This window comes from Phyllostomus discolor, chromosome 7 (genome assembly GCF_004126475.2).
Source record: "Phyllostomus discolor isolate MPI-MPIP mPhyDis1 chromosome 7, mPhyDis1.pri.v3, whole genome shotgun sequence".
Taxonomy (NCBI): Eukaryota; Metazoa; Chordata; class Mammalia; order Chiroptera; family Phyllostomidae; genus Phyllostomus; species Phyllostomus discolor.
Window position 1 is genome coordinate 29,801,041 of NC_040909.2, and position 21,877 is coordinate 29,822,917.

General features: G+C 39.1%; 1 protein-coding gene across 3 annotated transcripts in view; it reads left to right on the forward strand.

The window, feature by feature from the left end:
• DNAJC13 (DnaJ heat shock protein family (Hsp40) member C13) overlaps nt 1-21,877 on the forward strand; it is a 109,646-nt gene that overhangs the window by 79,914 nt on the left and 7,855 nt on the right. For all 3 annotated transcript variants that reach the window (XR_004904219.1, XM_028519013.2, XM_028519016.2), the window contains 13 exons: nt 1,760-1,873; nt 3,552-3,668; nt 6,070-6,247; nt 8,445-8,536; nt 10,181-10,280; nt 11,471-11,545; nt 11,762-11,874; nt 15,508-15,677; nt 15,809-15,851; nt 16,275-16,448; nt 18,132-18,311; nt 18,613-18,753; nt 20,310-20,453. Coding sequence is in view for 2 of the 3 variants with exons in the window: in XM_028519013.2 (XP_028374814.1) it covers nt 1,760-1,873; nt 3,552-3,668; nt 6,070-6,247; nt 8,445-8,536; nt 10,181-10,280; nt 11,471-11,545; nt 11,762-11,874; nt 15,508-15,677; nt 15,809-15,851; nt 16,275-16,448; nt 18,132-18,311; nt 18,613-18,753; nt 20,310-20,453 (1,641 nt within the window). In the remaining variant the exon portion in view is untranslated. The remainder of the gene's footprint in view (nt 1-1,759; nt 1,874-3,551; nt 3,669-6,069; nt 6,248-8,444; nt 8,537-10,180; nt 10,281-11,470; nt 11,546-11,761; nt 11,875-15,507; nt 15,678-15,808; nt 15,852-16,274; nt 16,449-18,131; nt 18,312-18,612; nt 18,754-20,309; nt 20,454-21,877) is intronic.

Sequence of the window (21,877 nt, forward strand, 5' to 3'; positions counted from 1 at the left end):
ATGTCGTGTGAGGACTGGGAGTCAGGAGACCTGAAGTCTATTTTTACCTGTTTTTCATGGGGTATAACTTACTTAGATGCAAGGTTGAAATCCTAAAAGTACTGTATTTTTCAGGCCATAAGACACCTAGGTTTTAGAGGAGGAAAGTAGGGAAAAAGTTTTTTGAAGCAAAAAATGTGGGAAAATATTTAATCACATAAATAACATAATATTTCACCAATGTAAATGTAACACTACATTTGGACTATAAGACACACCCTCATTTTCCATCCAAATTTGGGGGGAAGTGTGTCTTACAGTCTGAAAAATACAGTAAATACGAACACACACACATACAGTAAGGACAAAAATGAGATTAACGTTGGCAGGTCTCCCAACTCGTTTGGCCTCTTTTGTGGGGATCACTGAGAACAGTGTACCAAAGCAGCATTGGAGAAATAACCTACAGAAATCCATTAAATAGAGTACTGCCAAGCCTTAGATTGTGTTTTTAGAGTTCACAAGTGGCGTATCTGCGACTGAGTCCATCTGATCGGGACTGTGTTTCAGTGCTGGGCACTGCTTTCTGGTGCCCCAGGACAGGAGAGGGGGCTTTAGATGTCACTCTGGGTCTTCGTTCTTTTTTCTGGACTTTGCGTTTTCTAATGTGGTAAATTTTGCTGACTGGAAATGCTCTTCCCAGAAATACTAGCAAGTTGTTAATCAACTGTAGGAAAACAAACAAACAAAAAAGTAGCATTTCAAAATCTTAGCCTGAATGTCATCTGGATTTATTAAATGCTTATTTTAAACTGCTAGTTCTCAAAGTTTTACAGTTTTCCCAATGATACATTTTTTCAGTCATTTAACATTTTGAAAACAAGATTTGGATGTTGTTGTATAAGATGGAGGTAACAACATACTGCTTTCCTCCTCACAAAGAACTCTGTAAAGGAAAACGTTTTTTCCTAAAACGTGTGGAGAGTTAAACGTCGATATGTAAATTTACTGTCGAGGAGAGCTAGCCAGTGGGAAAGCACAGAGGGCAGGGGGCAGTCATAAGCTATGTCTGCAGAACTGCCTACTGCACTTTTCAGTTAGGGCTTGGCCAACAAGGCCCGAACTGGCTCTCTGCCCGTACATTTTATTTCCCTTCCTCAGAGTATGTTTCGTAAAGACTTAGATTTTGTTTTCAAATATTTGTGTCTTAAGTTATGTTTACTGTTTATTAAATGCTTTAACACAAAATATCTTGTGTGAATTTTACCAAAGCAGAGCCAGTGTTAAGAATGTGAAGTCAGGCCCTGGCCAGGTAGCTCAGTTGGTTAGAGCCTCGTCCTGATACACCAAGGTTGTGGGTCTGATCCCTGGTCAGGGCACATACAAGAATCAGCCAATGGATGCATAAATAAGTGGAACAACAAATCGATGTCTGTCTGTTTCTCCCTCCCCTTTCTCCCTCCCCTTTCTCCCTCTCTTCCTTTGCTTCTCTAAAATCAATTTTAAAAAAATTAAAAACAATGTGAAGTGAAACATTCAAATGTGAATCTCATGTTCACCACTTAAAGATTGTGAGACCTGGGGCAAATAATTTGCCCTTTTTCAGCCTTGATTTGTCACAGCTGCAAATGGATGTTACCAAACTTGTTAGAACTATTGAGGTCCTTACTGTTGAGCTCCATTATACCTAAGGTGCCTATTATAAATGTAATAGACAATTTTAATAAATGATAACTTCAATATTTGTTCTAAATGCCACAAAACTTATACTGTTTCCTAGATTTTGAAGATGCTTAACAGCAACACAGAGAACCCCTATTTGATATGGAACAACTCTACAAGGGCAGAACTACTTGAATTTCTTGAATCTCAACAAGAAAACATGATTAAAAAAGTATGTTACTGTATTACAGGTTTCTTGGGTGATTTACTCTGATGGAATCTCTGGAAATGTAACTTAGTATTGACAGAACAGAAGTCTGTTGTTTCTCCACTTGGTGTTAATCAAGCCTATAGTGTTTTGCCACCTAATATTTGGTCCATATAAGAACACTTCTTGTTGTACTTAATACCTTAGGAATTTTTTATTGTTTTTATAACCACTTACATATAGCCATCTTCTATTTTAACCAAGCCCTCCTTTAGTAGTTCTCTTTAACCTCTTTTCCCCAGTAAATCAAAGTTGCTTTTTGGTTTCAGAATTGAATAATTTCCCCTAGCCTGACAGCTTCCACTGGGGAATCTGTTAAACCGTTAAAAAACAACAACAAATAGTAGGATGGGAAATCAGGAGAAAGCCTGGATAATAAATACCCTAGATGGTTGAATCTTGGTGGTTTAAAAGATAATTATACTTGTTAATTTGGTGTTTATTAAAGGGTAACTGTCCCTGTTATATCCTCAATTATTCAAAATTTGTTTTTCGAACTCATTTTATGATAGTCATTCAGAACTCTTTATAGATGGAAGTTTTGAGAATTGCAAAGCTGGGAGAAATAAGTCTTGCATTTCTGTGTGTCATCCGTTGTTTTACCAGAAAAGACACAACATCTTCTCTCCCTGACCGGTATGGTTCAGTTGATTAGGCATCATTCTGCAAAGTCAAAGGTCACTGGTTCGATTCCCAGTCAGGACACATGCCTAGGTTGCCGGTTAGGTCTTCAGTTAGGGCTGATGTGAGAGGCAACAGATCAATGCTTCTCTCTCACATTGATGTTTCTCTCCCTCTCTTTCTCCCCTTCTCTCTAAAAATAAATAAAATCTTCTCAAAAAACCTCTTTTTCTTTCTTTAGCACTTTACAGTTTATTGTATACTTTTACATATTATTTTAGCACAACCTAAACTGTATATTAATTGGGACTTTTTTTTTCCTCCTGTTCCTCTTTTCTCTCCTTTTTCATTAAATGGAAACTCTTCTTGATTTGTCAGCCTATTTATTCAGAGATGCTGTTTTCCAGCACTTTATTTGATACAGTGCTTTTTTTAAAAAATAAATTTTTAAAAATATTTTACTTATTTATTTTTTAGATAGGGAAGGGAGGGAGAAAGAGAGAGAGAGAGAGAGAGAGAGAGAAACATCCATATGCGGTTGCTGGGGGCCGTGGCCTGCAACCCAGGCATGTACCCTGACTGGCAGTCGAACCTGCAACACTGGTTCGCAGATATAGTGCTTTTTAAAACCAGTCCAAATATGTTCATTTCTTAGCTCTGTCACCCCACATCTGACTAGGCCCAATGTCTGCTGAGTGGAGTGAGGAGAGCCACATGCTGTACTTGCTTCATGAACACCAGTGCCAGGATACTTCCTTGGCTGGCCTCCATGATCTTTTGAAACTTTAACATGAGTTATAATAGTCATCTTTGGACTAGAAATAACAATTTCATGCCTATTCCATTTGTAATGAGTGCTGTATGTTTATCCCACCACATTTGTTTTCTCTCTCTGGAAAATGAATGGGTCTTTTAAGCTATTTATCTGTAAAGTTGTTAAGCTGAATATGGGTAGATTTTTATGAACCAGACACTAATGATTCTGGTTGCTGTCTAACAGTTTATTTTCTTTTTTAAAAAGGGTGATTGTGACAAAACTTACGGATCAGAGTTTGTCTATAGTGATCATGCCAAAGAACTTATAGTAGGCGAGATTTTTGTTCGGGTATATAATGAAGTCCCTACTTTCCAGCTAGAGGTAAGCTGTCTACTTTTAGTTTTATCTGATACTTTTGCTCATTTGTTATTGAAAGCTACTAGTTTATCACACTGTATATATTGAAGTAATTCCTGTTCTTTGCCAAATGCTATATATACCACCCTGGTATGTGATGGGCTGACCATTGATAACTTATGAGCCTCTTTATTTTGAATGTTGAAGAATTTAAGTTTGTTGATTCATTCATAAGAATTTATTCCTTGCCCAGCTATTTTTTATGTTATGTGCTTGTCATGTATATACGTCTCAGTTTATGGAAGTGCCAGGCCATTCACACACTCAACTCCGTTGTGTAGAATGTCACATCACCATACAGAAGTCCTGCTCTGGCCAGTGATTAAAAGAAAATAAGAAAATACATGTGGAAACAAAGATTTTTTTTTAATTTTAATCTTTGTTCAAGTACAGTTTTCTCCCTTTTACTCCCATTCCAGACCACCCACCCAACCCTCCCTACTTCCCTCCCATTACCCCCCACCCTTAGTTTTTGTCCATGTGTCCTTTAAATTTGTTCCTGTAAACCCTTCCCATTGTCCCCTGAAATTCCCTCTTCTCTCCCCTCTGGTCACTATCAGCCTGTCCTCTATTTCAGTGACTTTGGTTATATTTTGCTAGTTTGTTTGTTTTGTTGTTTAGGTTCCTGTTAAAGGTGAGATCATATGGTATTTGTCTTTCACTGCCTGGCTTATTTCGCTTAGCACAATGCTTTCCAGCTCCATCCATGCTGTTGCAAAGGGCAGGAGCGCCTTCTTTCTTTCTGCTACATAGAATTGCATTGTGTAAATGTACCATACTTTTTTGATCCATTCATTTACTGATGGGCGTCTAGGTTGCTTCCAGCACCTAGCTATTGTAAATTGTGCTGCTATGAACATCGGGGTGCAAAGGTTCTTTTGTATTGGTGTTTTAGTGTTCTTAGGATATAGTCCCAGCAATGGAATTGCAGGGTCAAAAGGCAGATCCATTTTTAGTTTTCTGAGGAAATTCCATACTGCTTTCCATAGTGGTTGTACCAGTCTGCAGTCCCACCAACAGTGCACTAGGGTCCCCTTTTCTCTACAACCTCTCCAACACTTGTTTGTTGCTTTGTTTATGATGGCCATTCTGACTGGTGTGAAGTGGTATCTCATTGTGGTTTTAATTTGCATCTCTCTGATAGCTAGCGATACTGAACATCGTTTCATGTGTCTTTGGATCTTCTGTATGTCCTCCTTAGAGAAAGTGTCTGTTCAAATCCTTTGCCCATTTTTTAATTGGGTTACTTGTCTTCTTAGAGTGGAGTCGTGTAAGTTCTTTATATATTTTGGAGATTAAACCCTTGTCTGAGGTATCATTGGCAAATATGTTTTCCCATACGGTTGGTTCTCTTTTTATTTTGATACTATTTTCTTTAGCTGTGAAAAAGCTTTTTATTTTGATGAGGTCCCATTTGTTTATTCTTTCCTTTATGTCCCTTGCTTTAGGAGACATGTCAGTAAAAAAGTTTCTGCGTGAAATATCTGAGATTTTCCTACCTACGTTCTCTTCTAGGACAAATGGTGTCACAGTTTATATTTAAGTCTTTTATCCACCTTGAATTTATTTTTGTATAAGGTGTAAGTTGGTGCTCGAGTTTCATTTTTTTGCATGTGGCTATCCAGTTCTCCCAACACCATTTGTTGAAGAGGCTATTTTTATTCCATTTTGTTAGATTTTTTTTTTTTTTTAGAAGATGGTTGAGGGCACACCAGCTCATCTCTTGTGGAGATCCTCAGTCACTTCCGGGAGCAAATGAGCTTGGTTTTCTTCTTAGTGCTTGGGGATCATGTAGGACTATTTTGTTATATGGTGTTTTGTGTGTTTGTTTTTTGCGGGGATGGCAAGGAGGATTTGGTGATTGTAAGGAGGGAAGAAATGAAACTTTGTAGACAGTAAAAGACTTTACTCTTTGCAAAAAAGGAATTTTCTAAACCATAATGTATATTATTTAGCTGTTAAGGAGAGAATTCAGTGATTTGTAAAAGTTTCTTTGAAACCCGTCCTTTGAGTTTATGTCCTAAGTATATATTGTTTTTAAATACAACCAAATTATAGAAGTTACATTTGGCAAAGAGAAGAAACATTCTAATCTCAGAATTGTTACACCAAAGTACTGATGGGAATGTATCTGCTCTCTAATGTACTGGGGCAGAAAATGTCGAGAAACACCTTTTAATGCAACTGGGTTTTGTCCCCCCTGCCCATTTTTATTCCATAAGTATATTTATGTGTATATATGATTTAATCACCTCCCTAGTTTGAATTTTTATTGTTTTATTGTTTGTTGTTTTGCTCTGGAGTCTTTGTTATAAGTTATTTCTGAGGGTGCACATGTCTTTAAATATATCCCCATTCTACTTAGGTTCCAAAAGCGTTTGCTGCAAGTCTCTTGGATTACATAGGCTCCCAGGCCCAGTATCTTCACACCTTCATGGCTATCACACATGCTGCGAAGGTGGAGTCAGAGCAGCATGGAGACCGCTTGCCGAGAGTGGAAATGGCTTTGGAGGCTCTGAGAAACGTCATAAAGTACAACCCAGGTGTGTGACCGTACCCTTGATCTGTAAGGTGCTTACAAGAGGACCCCCAAAATTCCAATTCTCGGTATTATCAGCATTAACTGGGTTATAATGCTGTACTTGGTATAACATTAAGAGGAATTAACCCCATAACATTTTTACCTATAAACAGTAGGCTGGACACAGAGGTCAGTGCACCATGTTTATAAGAATCTCAGTGGGTTGAAAGGCAGAATAACCTGACAGTATAAAATTTCAAATTGATGACATAGTTGATATACCAAGTGTAAGTGCTTAAATTAGATTGATTAGATGATCTAAATGCCATGTGCATATGGGCACTCATTTTTTTTTTAGTATTTTCTTCTGTCTTTTTAAAAAAATATTTATTTACTTTTAAAGCAAGGGGAAGGGAGGGAGAAAGAGAGGGAGAGAAACACCAACGTGAGAGAGAAACACCGATTGGCCTCTCACAGGCGCCTGGACCAGGGACCAAACCCGAGACCCAGGCATGTGTCTTGACCGGAAATCAGACCTGTGACCTTTCGCTTTGCAGGAGGATGCCCAATCAGCTGAGCCACACCGGTCAGGACTGGGCATTCACATTTTTCAAAAACTGCCTAAAGTTTTTGGTATATAAAATTTGAAGTAATGACAGTGTGAGGATTTTTATTTTTAACATCTTTAAGAGGACATTTCCAAAAACATTACTATTCTACCTGACTCCAGGGGAGATAGATGAGTGAAAATCTGAATGCTTCTTCCAGTTCTACCTATGATAAGAAATAGAGAATATAAAACCTAAAACAGAATGAATTGAATGTCAGTGACTTTTAATAATTATCTTTCAGGTACTTTTTTGCTCTTTTTTGGTATATATTACAGTACTGTTAAAATTCCGACTTTTTGTTTATTGCCAACAAATTATTCAACCAAAACAACAGTAATTAGCCCTGGCTGGTGTAGCTCAGTGGATTGAGCACGGGCTGCGAACCAAAGTGTGACAGGTTCGATTCCCAGTCAGGGTACATGCCTGGGTTGCAGGCCATGGCCCCCAGCAACCGTATATTGATGTTTCTCTCTTTCTCCCTCCCTTCCCTCTCTAAAAATAAATAAATAAAATCTTAAAAAAACAACAACAACAGTAATTAAGTGTTATTAGGAGAATTAGTCATTTTCAGGGTGCATTGGGATGTTATTAAAGGCAGTGTTATAAAGTCTGAAGAAAATGGAGTTGGCACAGTAGAATGTTACTAGTGGTGTAGTAGGTACAAAGTAGTTGCAGCAGAGCAAGTCACTGATTTGGAACTTGCTAACAACACCAAGGAAGGGCTTACACAGAGACTGCATTTTGGTGGCAGGTATAAATTTTATGTACTAGGATCACAAGTTCACTTTAGTTTAGAAGCATGGTTTATGTGATGTCAGTGTATTTATGATCGTTCTTACCTGTTAAGAAGTGGTTTAAAAATGAACTTAAAAGCAGTCTATTTATAGACTATTTTCAGGTCCTTTAGGTTGAGGCATTGTAGTGACTTATCTTATGAGGCCTCAAAAGATTACAAATTATACTATATGTTTTACTACCATATAGTGAAAAGAAATACATGTTGAACAAAATCTTAATGACCTGTTTTTGAATCTTAATCTTTGTTTTATTGACAACAAAGTGGTGGCGAATATGTGGGATTGGGATTTAAGGCGGATAGGCATGGAAATGCCATTCAGCTTTCCATATTTTCACAGGTAACCTCTAAATGTGCATATCAGTTGTTGGTTTGTAATGTAGTTCTCAACCAGCAGAGTTCTAACTCAGTCTTATTAAAGTTCAAGTGACTTTACATTTTCCTGAAACATAGGCCAGGGTGCAATGAGGGTGGGTAGCAGCTCTAAGATCTAGGGATAAAGTATAATTACCACCTTATACCTTTTAATTTTGAGTTGTAGTTGATAAAATTTTGTTTTTAGCCTGAGGCTAAGGGTGGGGATGGAAGTAAAAACAAAACAAAGATAAGAAACTCTAATAGCTTACTCTTTGCCTAAGATTGACTGCTTCTTAGAAGTACTTTACTCACCTTAGGTCACACATACTGAGGAAAGGTTATCACGGACTTATAACTGACAGCAAACAACAGTGAGTGTTGGTTTTCTGAAGGTTTGCAATTTAGAACATTTCTAGGAAATAAAAAAAAATAAACATTTTATTCTTATTTCCTAGGCTCTGAAAGTGAATGCATTGGGCACTTTAAATTAATATTTTCTCTTCTTCGAGTCCACGGAGCTGGTCAAGTGCAGCAGTTGGCTTTGGAGGTAAAAGAATGTTGTACTAAAGCATGTTGCCTTTCTACCACTTAATGATACATGGTTTGAGCCTTGGTTAATCACCATCTGAAGCTGAATGGAAGTTTACATGTATCTTTTGTTCTTGTTTGTTTTCATTTTGCCTAGTAAGCCAAGTGAATAAGTTTTTAAAATTTGCTTTAACTTGTTCATTTTGAAGAGCAAATGTTATATAGTATTGTCTAAGGTCATTCTTTTTGTGGACATTGCCTGTTATGCATTAGCACTTGAGATGCATTGTATATTGTCATGCGGTGTGGGTTAAGAAATGGACTTTACTCAGGTGCCCAGAAGCCACAGAGCAACAAAGAAAGGGTTTCTCTGATTTCTCCCTGTTCCCACAGAGGGATGTTTGAGACCAGGGAGCTCTGCTGGTTACACCCTGGGTTTGTGTTCCAGAGGACACACCCTCTGCCCTCACCCCAGTTGCTCTCCCTTCTGATGGGTCAAGTACAAAAGCAACCTTTGCACTGAGGGTACAGGTAGACAACTGGAGTGTTATACTGTTAGCAGGAGCTGTCCAGGAAAGCCCGATTCCTAAAGCCTGTAGGCCTGGGGGTCCAGGAGAAGTCAGAGGTCCCACCTTCAGGAGAAGGGGACCACTGGTTTCCTGGGAGGCTCTTTGGGTGGAGCCTTTTCCTCTGGCAGAAGCAGGCAGTCCCTGGTCACAGGGGGCTTGTTCACTGTCCAGGCAACCTAGAGTGAGCCCCCAGGATAAGTTTTCAGAAGATCGAGCTCATTGTAACACAATTTATTATTAAAAAAAAAAAACAAAACACCAAATTCAACCTTGGAGTAATGGGCTAATGAGTGCTTTAGGAATGGTATGTATGACATGTTCTTAGCTTGCACTTTTGTTTCAAATTAGGTTTTTAATAACAAAAGTGAAATGAGTTAGGAAACTTAAACATGTTCTTTTAATTGAAATACATGCTTCTCTACTTAATTCCTTCAAGTACTTTGTAACGTTTTAAATAAACACTATTAAATCTAGGATATGTTGCTTTGCGGTGCTTGACCACTTGGTTCAAGTTACGTGACATTGATCTTTAGATGGGTACTGTAAAAGTTAGACTGGAGAGGTCATCCCTTTTGGGGGGGAAATGCCTGTTTCGTTAGCATGGAAAGATAGACACAATTTGTTGTTCTGAGCCCTGAAGGCATTTACTTTCTCCCTCTAAAAGCAGTCCAAGTGGTGAGGATCATTGTCTTCCTAACACCCCCCACCCCAGATCTGTAATTGGAAAATACTACCGTATTCACCACAGTTCTGGAGCATGTAGGACTGAAAGCTTTTGTAAGCCACAAGATTGTGAATTGTTGCTAAAATATTTGTTAGATCATTATACCTAAATCTTACCTCAAAATTAATAGGAAGCTGATGTACATAATACAGATATGAGCATTACCATTTTTTATTATTTTTCAAAAGCTCAAATAATCAAGCCAATCTTTTAAAATTACTTTTTTCTAAAAATTAAATATTTTGTACTCCAAATATTTTTCTCACTTTCATAAAGTCTTAAATTTACTTAAGTCTGGCCAATTTGACTTAACTTGATTTAGGTCAGAAATTATTTCCAAACTTTTAACATCCTGTTGATTGACTTACAGGTTGTGAACATAGTGACGTCTAACCAAGACTGTGTCAACAACATTGCCGAGTCAGTGGTTTTGTCCAATTTGTTGGCTCTTCTGCATTCGTTGCCATCGAGTACGTATGTTCACGAGTGGACTTTCAGAAACCACAGCATGGCTCACCCGTAAAGGGGAGCCGTTAACAGGCGATGCAAAGCCTCTGCTACAATGTTGTCCATGTTTAGTTTTGGAATATTTCAAGTGGTATTCTTTACATTGGATTTGTCTTCCTAATTATATTGTATCATTAAATTAATATAATTATTTTGCATTTCCCATATCAAAGGTTGAAAGTTGGATATGAGGTACAAAAACAGAGTGAAGTAACTAAGGATTTTCGGTTCGTTGAGTATAAACTACACATGAGTAATTGAGGATTGACTAATATTCTGTGATTTTATTAAAAAGCATGATTGGTCTTAGATGAGAGAAAAAAGTGCTTAAGATAAAAATTACCCTTTGTTCAGCCTACAGTTGAATTCTTCATTATTTTTTCTTTATTGATTTAGTGATGAGATTACTGCCACCAAAATGAGATCAATTTTTAAAAAATATATACCAACCTCATTTGTTTTTAATACAGCATGTACTGATTAATCTTGTTCTCCTGCATGGGGACTTAGCCCAGTCCAGGTAATCAGCCTTTGTTGTTTTAGTCTTAGTCTAATACTTGGCAGCCTCCACCCTCTATGCCAACTCTTTATTTCTGTGGTCAACTGTCTGTCATTGCCATTTGGCTCTGGAAGGGTCAAGTCCAGTAGCTCAGTATACTTTGATGACAAGGAGTGGGAGGTGCACAGACCGTGTCCAAGAGGATGCCGTTCAGCCTTAGATGGGAATAGTGTATTGTAACTGCCACTTCCTACTCCTGTCTGGAAGATAATAATGGCACCAGATAAAAATCTTAGTTGCCAGATTAGAGTGTCCTCAGGTGTCAGGATGTGAAAAGGTTATGTTTGTGCTGTGCAATGAGGTAGGAAGACTGCATAGCATATTGGTTATGAATGTGGACTTTGGAGTCAGACCTCAATACAAAGCCAAGGTATGCCATACATACACTGTATGCGAAACCTTGGACTGGTTAAACTGGACCTCACCTTTTTAATTCATCGCAGGGCCATGATAGTGTCTGTCTCGCTGGCTATTGTGAAGATCTAAGTATGAGACCCTGTTCAGAGCACCTAGTTCAGTGCCTGGCACAGAAGTGATACCCAGTAAATGTAAGCTTCCCGCTGATGCGTTCCTTGAACGTCTCTTCCCCTGCAGGTCGTCAGCTTGTTCTGGAAACTCTCTATGCTTTGACATCAAGTACAAAAATAATCAAAGAAGCAATGGCAAAAGGTAATGTACAGAGTGCTTTGTCATCCAGTTACGCTCAGTAATGATGGAGCTGCCTTATATGGTATGCAAACTAGAAGAATGCTTTGGAAGGCTTACAGTCTTTTTTTTTTTTAACCAATTGCATTGAGTTAAAATAAGCTTGAAAATAATTCTACTGATTAAGAAAGTTATATTTTTATGTATAGTATAAATACTAATTCTGTTTTTCTTTCATAGGGGCTCTGATTTATTTACTAGATATGTTCTGCAATTCAACACATCCACAGGTTCGAGCCCAAACAGCGGAACTTTTTGCTAAAATGACAGCAGATAAACTAATAGGTCCAAAGGTGAGCAGAAAATATGTTTTTAGAAATAAATTAATTATTAGAGTTCTGTTACTCTGATACTGATTTCATGAAGTTTACCGAAGTCCAAGAAGGTAAGGATAAGGAAATGTTGATTGGAGAGGTGAGAGGTGGAGCACACCTGATCGTTCCAGTACATTACTAGTTTGAGAGAAACCGTAGTCGGGGCAGCCTGCACTGGTGGTTGAGAAGTTTTAAGAGAGTGTTTGGATCATGGTGATAATTGCTTATCTCCCTTGAAGAAAGAACAAACGTGTAGGTAAGTCACGATAGAGGGTACTTCTGCAGAGAATTCCATCCAGACACAGCTGTAGTCAAAGTCTCCTTGTTCAGTAATTAGCTCAGTCACACAGGAAGTGGTGCTTATGAAGCACATCTGTGCCAGCCCCCCGAGCAGCAGGGACAGGTGGGAGGGAGCATCATGAGATTAAGGTTCCTGGGCTCCCACTTCCAGAGCCTGATTGGACATCAGTAAAACAGGTGGGACTCAGTTATTTTTTTCTTGCCTGATCTCACAATCTAGGTATTGAGAGTCTGTCCCAAGACCTGAAACAGTTGTACTCTGGGAATAAAATTAATAGTCTGTCGTTAATAAAGTTAATAAATGCGGGAGATTACATTTGGATGGCTATAGAAAGAGTCCATGAAAGTATGAATACTGATATTTGACACTGAGTTGTCTTAAAGCTAGAGTTGGGTAGCACATAATTATAATACTTATTAACATTTTAAATAATGTTTTAGGTACTTAAATAAATACATACTGCTGTTGACTTTGAGCTCTTCAGTAATTTTTAACTTTAGAAATACATGAGGAACAAATTTTTTCAAGGTGACTATATTTATATTTAAATTTTCTGTATAGGAAAAATGCAAGTGTGGGCTCCTTAGTTGAAAAACTGATTTGCATCAAGAGATTCTAGAACTGGGGTTAGTAAACTTTCCCCCCTGTATTGGTGACAGATTTATTGAGATATAATTGATACACCACACAGTTCTCACATGAAGTATATAATTCAATGATTTTATTATATCTGTGGGCAGCCACAGTCAATTTCAGACTATTTTCATCCACCTGGGGTGGAAAGTATTCTCTTTAGCAGTCACTCCCCTTTCCCCTCCTCCCAGAACTTGGTACCTACTAACCTACTTTCTGTCTCCATGGATTTGCCTAATCTCAGCATTTCATGCAAGAGGAATTTTACAATATGTGGTCTTTTATGATTGGTTTCTGTCACTTAGGATGTTTTCGAGGTTCATCCATGTTGTAGCAAGTATCTATACTTCATTCGTTTTTGTTGCCAAACAATATTCCATTATATAGATACACCACATTTTGTTTTTTCCATTTATCAGTTGTTGAGCATGTGGATTGTTTCAACCTTTTAGCTACTCTGAATAATGCTTCTGTGAACATATGTTGACAAGTTTTTGTGTGAATATGTATTTTTATTCTTGGAGCGAAATTTCTGAATCATGTGGTAATGCTAGTTTAACCTTTCAAGGAATTGTCAGACTGTTTTTCAAAGTGGCTGTACCATTTTACATTCCCACCAGCATTGTGAGAGTTCTAATTTTTCCACATCTCTGACACTTGTTATTACATACCTTTTTTGATTATAGCCATTTTAGTGAGTGTGAGGTGGTAGCTCTTGGTTTTTATTTACATGTCCCTGGTGGCCAGTGACGTTCAGTATCTTCTTATCTGCCCATTGTCCATATGTACATCTTTTTAGACAAGTACCTGTTTACATTTTTTTGCTCATTTTTCAATTGGGTTATTTGTCTTTTTGCTGTTGAGTTGTAATTGTTTTTTATATAGTCTGGACACCAGTCCCTTTCCAGATATGTGATTTGCAAATATTTTGTCCCATTCCATGGATGTCTTTCCATTTTCTTAATGGTGTCTTTTGAAATCCAGACTACCTGTTTCGTTGTTCTTATAACTTGTGCTTTTGATGTCATATATGAGAAACCATTTTCTAAGCCATGGTTACAAAAATCCATACCTGTGTTTTCTCCTGAGTTTTATAGTTTCGGCTCTTGTATTTATGTCTTAGACCCATTTGAGTGAATTCTTGCACATGATGTGAGGTAGTGGTGAGGCTGGGGAACTTTTTCTGTAAAGGGACACATAGTAAGTCATACAGTAAAACATTTATCCTTTGTGGGTCATGTGATCCCTGCCAATACTCAGCTCTGCCATTGTAACAGGAAAGCAGCTGTGGACAATAACTGTATGGATGGGTGTGGTTGTATTCTAATGAAACGTTTTTTAAAACAAACACATTGCTTTTTATTTTTTATCCTCACCCAAGGACATTTTTTTTTCACTGCTTTTTTTTTTATAGAGAAAGGAAGGGAGAGAAGCATTGATTGGTTGCCTGTAGAACATGCCTGAACCAGGGATCAAACCCATAAGCTTTTAGTTATGGGACGATGTTCCAAACAACTGAGCCACCCCAGCCAGGACTCTAATAAAAGTTTATAAACAAAATCAGGGGGCAGGCCAGGTTTGGCCCTGGTTTGCCAACGCCTGTTTTAGAATAGCTGAGTAATCCGGACATAGCTCTGAAGGCTTATGTTCAAAGGATTTGTCTGATGTAATTTTTTTTTTACTTAACTAATAGGAAACAAACCATTGAGTTATCACTTCCTATTTGAACTCTGTCATGACCAAGAAAAGTGACATACTCCCTATTTCATGGATGTTCTGTTTGCGTAACTGACATTGTTTCTTTTAGTTCATTGGCTGCAAGGAAGTGCAGAGCTAAATTTGTAGTCTCACCAGCAATTTTACAGAGCTTTTAATGTTTACTTTGTGTCCTGATTTCATATTAGTCTCATTCATTCAAGTAAGTTTTTAAGTATTTGCTACGTGCCAGGGGCTGTTGGATACAGTGAGCAGGACACCTGGGCCGGGGAAGTTTCCCGTGAGGTGAGGTTTGAGCGGACTTGAAAGACACGAAGAAGAGAGAACCATGTGAAGACTTGAGGGGAAAAAACTTACCTTCCCTTTTTTCATTTTGTCTTTTTGTACTTAATGCCTCTCACTAATTTTCAGTTAGTGTGAATGTGTGTGTTGGGTGTATTTTTTAAAAAGCTGCTTTTTAAATTTTATTTGGAAAAGTTACAGTACAATACAAAACATGGTACAGCAAAGTAAATGCACTAAAAATACTTGTAGGGTGCAAAGCATGAGAAAAAAATGGTTTTTGAGGATGGGGAAGCATTGGGTAGTGTTGGGAAGGACAGGCCAGCCAAGCGTGTCCTGGGAAGAGGGAACAGCACGTGCAAGACATGATCCGGAAGAGTGCGATCTAGAAACTTGACACGCCAGTGGTACTGAATTTCTCAAAGTTTCTTAAATTTGTGGCAGAGAATGGAAATGAGACTAGATGGGTAAGTAGGAGCAGATCATAGTGAGAGGCTTGTTTACATTACCTTCACATAAACCAAGGTTTATCTCTTGTCCCATTCCAGGACTTTTGTGTAATAGTGGCCGCTGCCAGCCATAACACAAATTACAGCAATATTATATCTTAAAGAAATGTAAAACAAACCAAGTATTGAGTGTTTCCAATAGTTTTTTTTTCCTCAAACCTCCTTAAATAGGTCCGACTTACATTAATGAAATTTCTGCCAAGTGTTTTCATGGATGCCATGAGAGACAACCCTGAAGCTGCTGTCCATATTTTTGAAGGAACCCATGAAAACCCTGAGTTAATTTGGAATGATAGCTCCAGAGATAAAGTGTCCACGACAGTTAGAGAAATGATGCTCGAGTAAGTAAAGACGCATGTAGTGACTTAGGGCCTTCAGGTAAAACCATCGGGAAAGGCGAACGCTTTCCACTTTGTCAGCGCTCTAAGACCTACTCTGAAGGCTAATGATATCCCTCCTTCTTTCCCCCAAGGCACTTTAGAAATCAGCAAGACAACCCCGATGTAAGCTGGAAGGTAAATATACTTTTACTCAGAGAAAGGAAGTTATCGTTTTACTCTATATTTTAAACAATTCCTGCTGAGTCAGTTTAATGCCAACCTCTTAGATACTTTGTTGTTAAGACATTACGCTCTTCCTCTGGAAAATAAGCTTTTAGACGAGATAGCACACATTGAGGGTGGTATGGCCATAGACAGGAAAATAAGTTTTTGAACATAAAACTAGGAATACTCACTTTTAAAGTAAGTAAAATCAAAACAACTTTTCTGAATTTTATTAAAAGGCGATAAAACTTGTAGTAATTATGATTTGAGTACATGAATGACTAGGGACTACTTAATTTCACAATGATGCCTTTAATAGAGTTTGCGTTTATTGTTTAATGTACAAGGAGTGATGAGTGAGTGACTTGACTGTGCTGATTTCTCTGTTCAAAGCTGCCCGAAGATTTTACTGTGGTGTTTGGAGAAGCAGAGGGTGAACTTGCTGTTGGAGGCGTTTTCTTGAGAATTTTTATTGCACAACCAGCCTGGGTTCTACGAAAGCCTAGAGAATTTCTTATTGCACTACTAGAAAGATTAACTGAGCTCCTCGAGAAGAACAGTCCTCATGTAAGCCTCAGCCACCGAATAGTTTGCTAACCACACCAACAGGGTTTCTGTTACACCACCATCCTCACTGACTGTGCATGAAGAATGGTCACTACAGCAGCAACTCTTAGATTCAGATATGCACATCTGTTTTTTTGGAATTTTCAAAAGTGAAACAAACTCCTTAGTAAAATGGTTTTTTATGAACCACAGTTGTAGGTGTCTGTACTGAAAAGATACTATCTCTGACAACTGCAGAAGTTCAGAAAGAAGGTTTCTGTCACCCCATTTCCAGTAGCTGTATAATTTTAAGGAGAAACCTAAATGTTCAGTGTAGAAACCTAAATGGAAGTGTGTTCTGCTAGGCCATGTTCTTTCCTCAGCTTTCCATACATGGCAGGGACGACCCAGGCTATAGAAACTGGGAGGAGAGCAGAGCGGCAGGGGTGAACTCTGTGCCCTGCTCAAAGCCAAAGCTACTTGGAAAGTGGGAGTGAGTGAGAAGGTAGCCTTGGTCTTGGTTTGGTGAGTTAGAAGCCCTGATAGTATATAAGATTCTGTTATTTGAACTTTTAGAGGGTGAACTTGCTGTTGGAGGTGATTTTCCATGATTGTGGTTGAATTAAACAAGCTGGCTGCAGGGAGAGGTTCTTAAGAGCCCGAACTGTCTTGTTCGGTGGTCCTGAACCACAGTGCATGCTCCGTCACTGACTGAGGTCTGTGACCTTTGGTAATATCTCATGACTCAGCCTCACTTGCCTCGTTTTTGAGTGATCACAGTGCCTTCCCCTAAGGCCGATGTTTTAATGGGTTTTGATGTATGTGGAGTACTTTGCATAATGTCTGGGACGTGTTGAGTACTTAGAAATTATTAAATACTATTATTAATTTAGCAAAACTTTTAAAAATACATATTAGTATAGATGCAGCAGAAAGAAAGGAAGAGCTTCTACCCTTTACGACAGGATGGATGGAACTGGAGAGCATTATGCTAAGCGAAAAATATATTAGTATAGAAATATTTACATATTTCTCTTTCCATAATCACATTTTCTCTACTGGGGTTTTACTACATGTGGCTTGTTTAAATAATGAAATCTTTGAAGTAGAAACCTGGAAAGGAAAAACACACAATATATTTCCCCTGTGTCACTTTTCTTTTTGGGCACATCCCAATTTCCATGTTCATTTGCAGTGCATTTTGTTGCGAATATGTCTGCATATTCGCAGACAGTGGTGTGTTACAGGTCTTCGTTATTCATCATGCACAATAGAAAGTACATTTTGGCAACCAGACTTGTCAACTAGTCGGATTTTTAATAGAGCTGGGGAAAACACTAATTCTGCATTCTCATGAATTATTGAAGTTCTCTGATACCGACATTTCTATAAAATGCCTAAAAAATTCTATAAAATTATCTAAAAATTTCTAGTACTATCTTGTAGGAGAGGGTCTCTTAAACCTGCAATAGAAATGAACTGTGACTTGCCCAGTGAAAGGAGGCTAAGATTAAGGTCTTAAACTCCTTTCAAACTTACACCTTGTATCAAGATGGGGAAGTTTGTTCCCAAAGGATTTGTGGATCAGTTTTCAAGTAGTAGCACATGGGATTTGTGGCTCTCTAGTTTTAAACACCAAATAATTGCCAAGGGTGTTCAGGGCTCTATCAGAATTTTATAGTTTGTCTGTTTTATACCCTTCAGGGAGAAACCCTGGAAACTTTGACGATGGCTACAGTATGTCTCTTCAATGCTCAGCCTCAGCTGGCAGACCAAGTCCCACCGTTGGGCCATCTTCCCAAAGTCATCCAGGCGATGAATCATAGGAACAATGCCATTCCTAAGAGTGCCATTCGGGTCATCCACGCCCTATCTGAAAATGAGGTATTGATGAGTCTGTTTAGTAGATTGTAGTTCTAGAGTTTATCTGTGCTTCCTCTTCCTGGCTAACGTACCTTGTAGCGGGAACCCCTTTCCTACTGCACACCATTCCGCACAGGCACTACACAGTACTGTAGCGGTTCTTAAACCAGTTTAGTGACATCATTGATAGAGGACTAAGTTTGATTCCGTTTGTTGTTAAACTTCAACTGAATGTAGGTTTTCCATATGTTTTATTATCATGATATTTACTGTGCATATAAAACACTGTCACTCTGCAAGTAACCTCTTTTTGGGTCTTTAGCTCTGTGTTCGAGCCATGGCGTCTTTGGAGACCATTGGCCCTCTGATGAATGGAATGAAAAAGCGGCCAGATGTTGTTGGTCTAGCCTGTGAAGCAATCAATCGAATGTTTCAGAAGGAGCAGGGCGAATTAGTAGCACAAGTAAGTGACTTCCAGATTCAACACTCTTTTAGGAAAGCAAACATACCAGAAAAATCGGTTTTTACTGACTTAGTACTGCTTGGTTTCTCTCGCTGAGATTGAGCAGAGCTTGGGAGTTGTGCATACATGATTGTAGAGTGTGTTCATGTGCACACACAGAGGCACAAGTGTATGTGACCACAGAGAAAGGTGGCTCAGCTGCCACACATCTTACCCATGTTTAAATGTAAAATTTTGGTTGTCTATAAGCATTTACCCTTAGCTTGTTTTGTAAAATTTGCTGCACTCTCTTTGGAAAGATTCCTTCTGTTTATTCATTCCTTTGTTTCTTAAGTCATATATAAGAAACATGCCAAGATTTTGTTTGTCCTTTTCAAAGAAATTACCCACCTAATAAAAGTAAGACTTGGTGAATACCAATGTAAACAGACACTGAAAGAACAAAAAACATACAATGAATTAAAAACCATTATGGCTGATCTTTCTAAAATAAAATTCTTAAATATAACTGGGTCATTCTTTATCTTAAAGTCCCTTTAAAGTTTTCTCATTACCTGCCACACGACCAAGTGACATCTGGTATCCTTAGCCTGGATGCCAGGCCCTGGGTCTTTTTTGTCTGGCCCTCCTCTTCTCCCAGCTCCCTTTCCTCTCAAATCTCCTCTCTCCACACCCCACGCCTGGCTTAGGCTGGTCAGAAGCACTGCATACATCTCACGGAGTTAACTGGATGTTTTGAAGCTCGCAGTTACACTTGGCTTGAGGGGTTGTCATATTGGAAACAACATGAGCCAGTTCTACCACTTGATGGCTCTGTGCCCCCAGGCATGACACTGAACCCTGCAGTGCTAGGGCTCCTCGTGTGTAAAGTAAAAGTTATGACTACTTCACAGCGTCGTTAAGGGAATAATATTGGTAAAAAGGTACACTCACTAAATGTTACTTCCACCTCTTCCCTTTGAGTTTGAGTGGGCATTGAAAATTGCGTGAATCTAGAGTATTATTTAGCTTTTATTAGGGTGAGAGGAAATGGTAAATGCAAAAGTTGATGTTTTAAGAAAATGTGAAGAGACAGAGATACTTCATATATTCTTGTCCATTATCTGAATTTAAGAATTCAGATATCTGAAATATACTTCAGATACTGGGCTGTGGTCAAGGGTAGGCAGCCCAGTGTAGTGGCTGAAAGCTGGGGCTCTGCCCTTTGTGGATCCAGGCCTGATGCCTCGCCCTGCTGCCTCGCCCCGAGACTGCCAGTGCGTGTCACCCTCCGTATAGTGATTTTGTCTGTCACTGACAATAGTGGTGCCTGTGGTGTCAGGTGTTGGGGAGATTAAATAAAATAACCATTGTGTAGCATTTAGAATAGCTGACAGCATGGATTAAAATCTTACTAATAATGCCGTTATTGTTAGACACTAAAATCTTCGTCTAACATTACAGTAAAGCAGGTTGTCCTCCTCCAAGTATAGTGCTGGGGGTGAAATTATTTCTTCAGTGATGGTTTGCAGTGGTTTTTTTTTCATCATGTATGTGTATGTAATACTGTCTTCCAGGCCCTGAAAGCAGATTTGGTTCCGTACCTCTTAAAATTACTTGAAGGCATTGGCCTTGAAAATCTGGACAGTCCAGCAGCCACTAAGGCTCAGATCGTTAAAGCTCTCAAGGCGATGACTCGAAGCCTGCAGCACGGAGAACAGGTTAGTTGCACAGAGCTACCTTCGACCTGCTGGTACAACAAGGCGCTCTCAGAGCCAGGGGTCTTGGCCAAGGGTGATACATGTGCCTCTGCTCAGGTTCCACTTACAGGTGTGGTTCTGTGGGCTGTAACTGGAGCCAGTCATAAGACCAAGGATGCACTAGCATAGCTGCCTCATAACCAGTGAAAAGACACAAACCATATACTCAGGTAGTCACCCAGGAAGGTTCTTTTTCTGTACAGTGATAGCATGTTATGCATTTCAGGAAGAAAATGCCGGAATTCTTCAGCATTGAAGAATATTGAGTGTTTAGCGCTCATTCAGTTTACCTTTGCGTTCCAGCAGTTACTGTTGGGTGGTGATGGGCATAGCCATGAAACATCCCATCGTGCCGTGTAATAGATACAGAGCGTCTTAGTTCTTCTCCTTTCTTCACGGCACTTCCAAAGTGTTGGTTTCCTTTTCTGTCAGAGAGACACGGATTAATGTGTTTCAGCTGCATGTGTGTGCTGATGTCAAGCCAGCTCAGTTAACTTAATTTTCCTTTTTGGTTTTATTCGTTACATAGCTTCTGAGGAATTTCTCACCCAGTGTTACCAAATAGCCCTATCCAACCATACTCTCTCTCTTCTTTAATTGAGGTGAAATTTAAGTAACATAAAAATGATCATTTTGAAGTGGACAGTTAATTGGCATGCAGTACATTAGCAGTGCTGTGTAGCTACCAGCGTATCTAGTTCTCAAAAGGCGACTCTGTACCCGTTACGTGGTGACGTCCCACCTCTTCCTCCCCTCAGCCTCTGGAAGCCACCACTCTGTTTTCTATGAATTCTCTTCTGGATATTTCATGCAAATGGACTTTGTGTGACTTTTTGTGTCCAGCCCCCATCACTTAGTATGCTCTCGGGGCCCATCCGTGTTGCAGTGCGCATCAGTGCCTTCCTTTTAAGGCTGAGGAATGGCCCACTGTGCGCACATGCCGCAGTTAGTTTCTCCGTGCCTCTGCTGATGGACATCTGGGTTACTTCTCCCTGCCAGTGTTCTTTTGTAGGTTTCAATTGGCTTAAAGCTTTCCTTTAGTGAATCCACTCACTGTGTTTGTGTGTTCCAACTAAGTGAACATAGTTATGCCGTTGTCCATTACATCAGTGTTATCATTTGAACAATTTAAGGTGACCTTCAAGACACCATGTGTTGCCGTAGTCATTAACTTAGGTTTGTGTAACGTGTTTGGGAGGCTTTGTCTTTGAGTGTACTGAACGCCCGGCAAAGCCACTCCTGTGCACCATGTGCAGGCAGTAGTCATCCCCTTGACCTGTCGCAGGACTGCTGTTGATGGAACTAGCACAGTAACCCTGATGCCCACGTTCCACTCCCAGAGGGAAAAGAAATATGATAGCTTCCGAAACAGCAACTCCTCCACT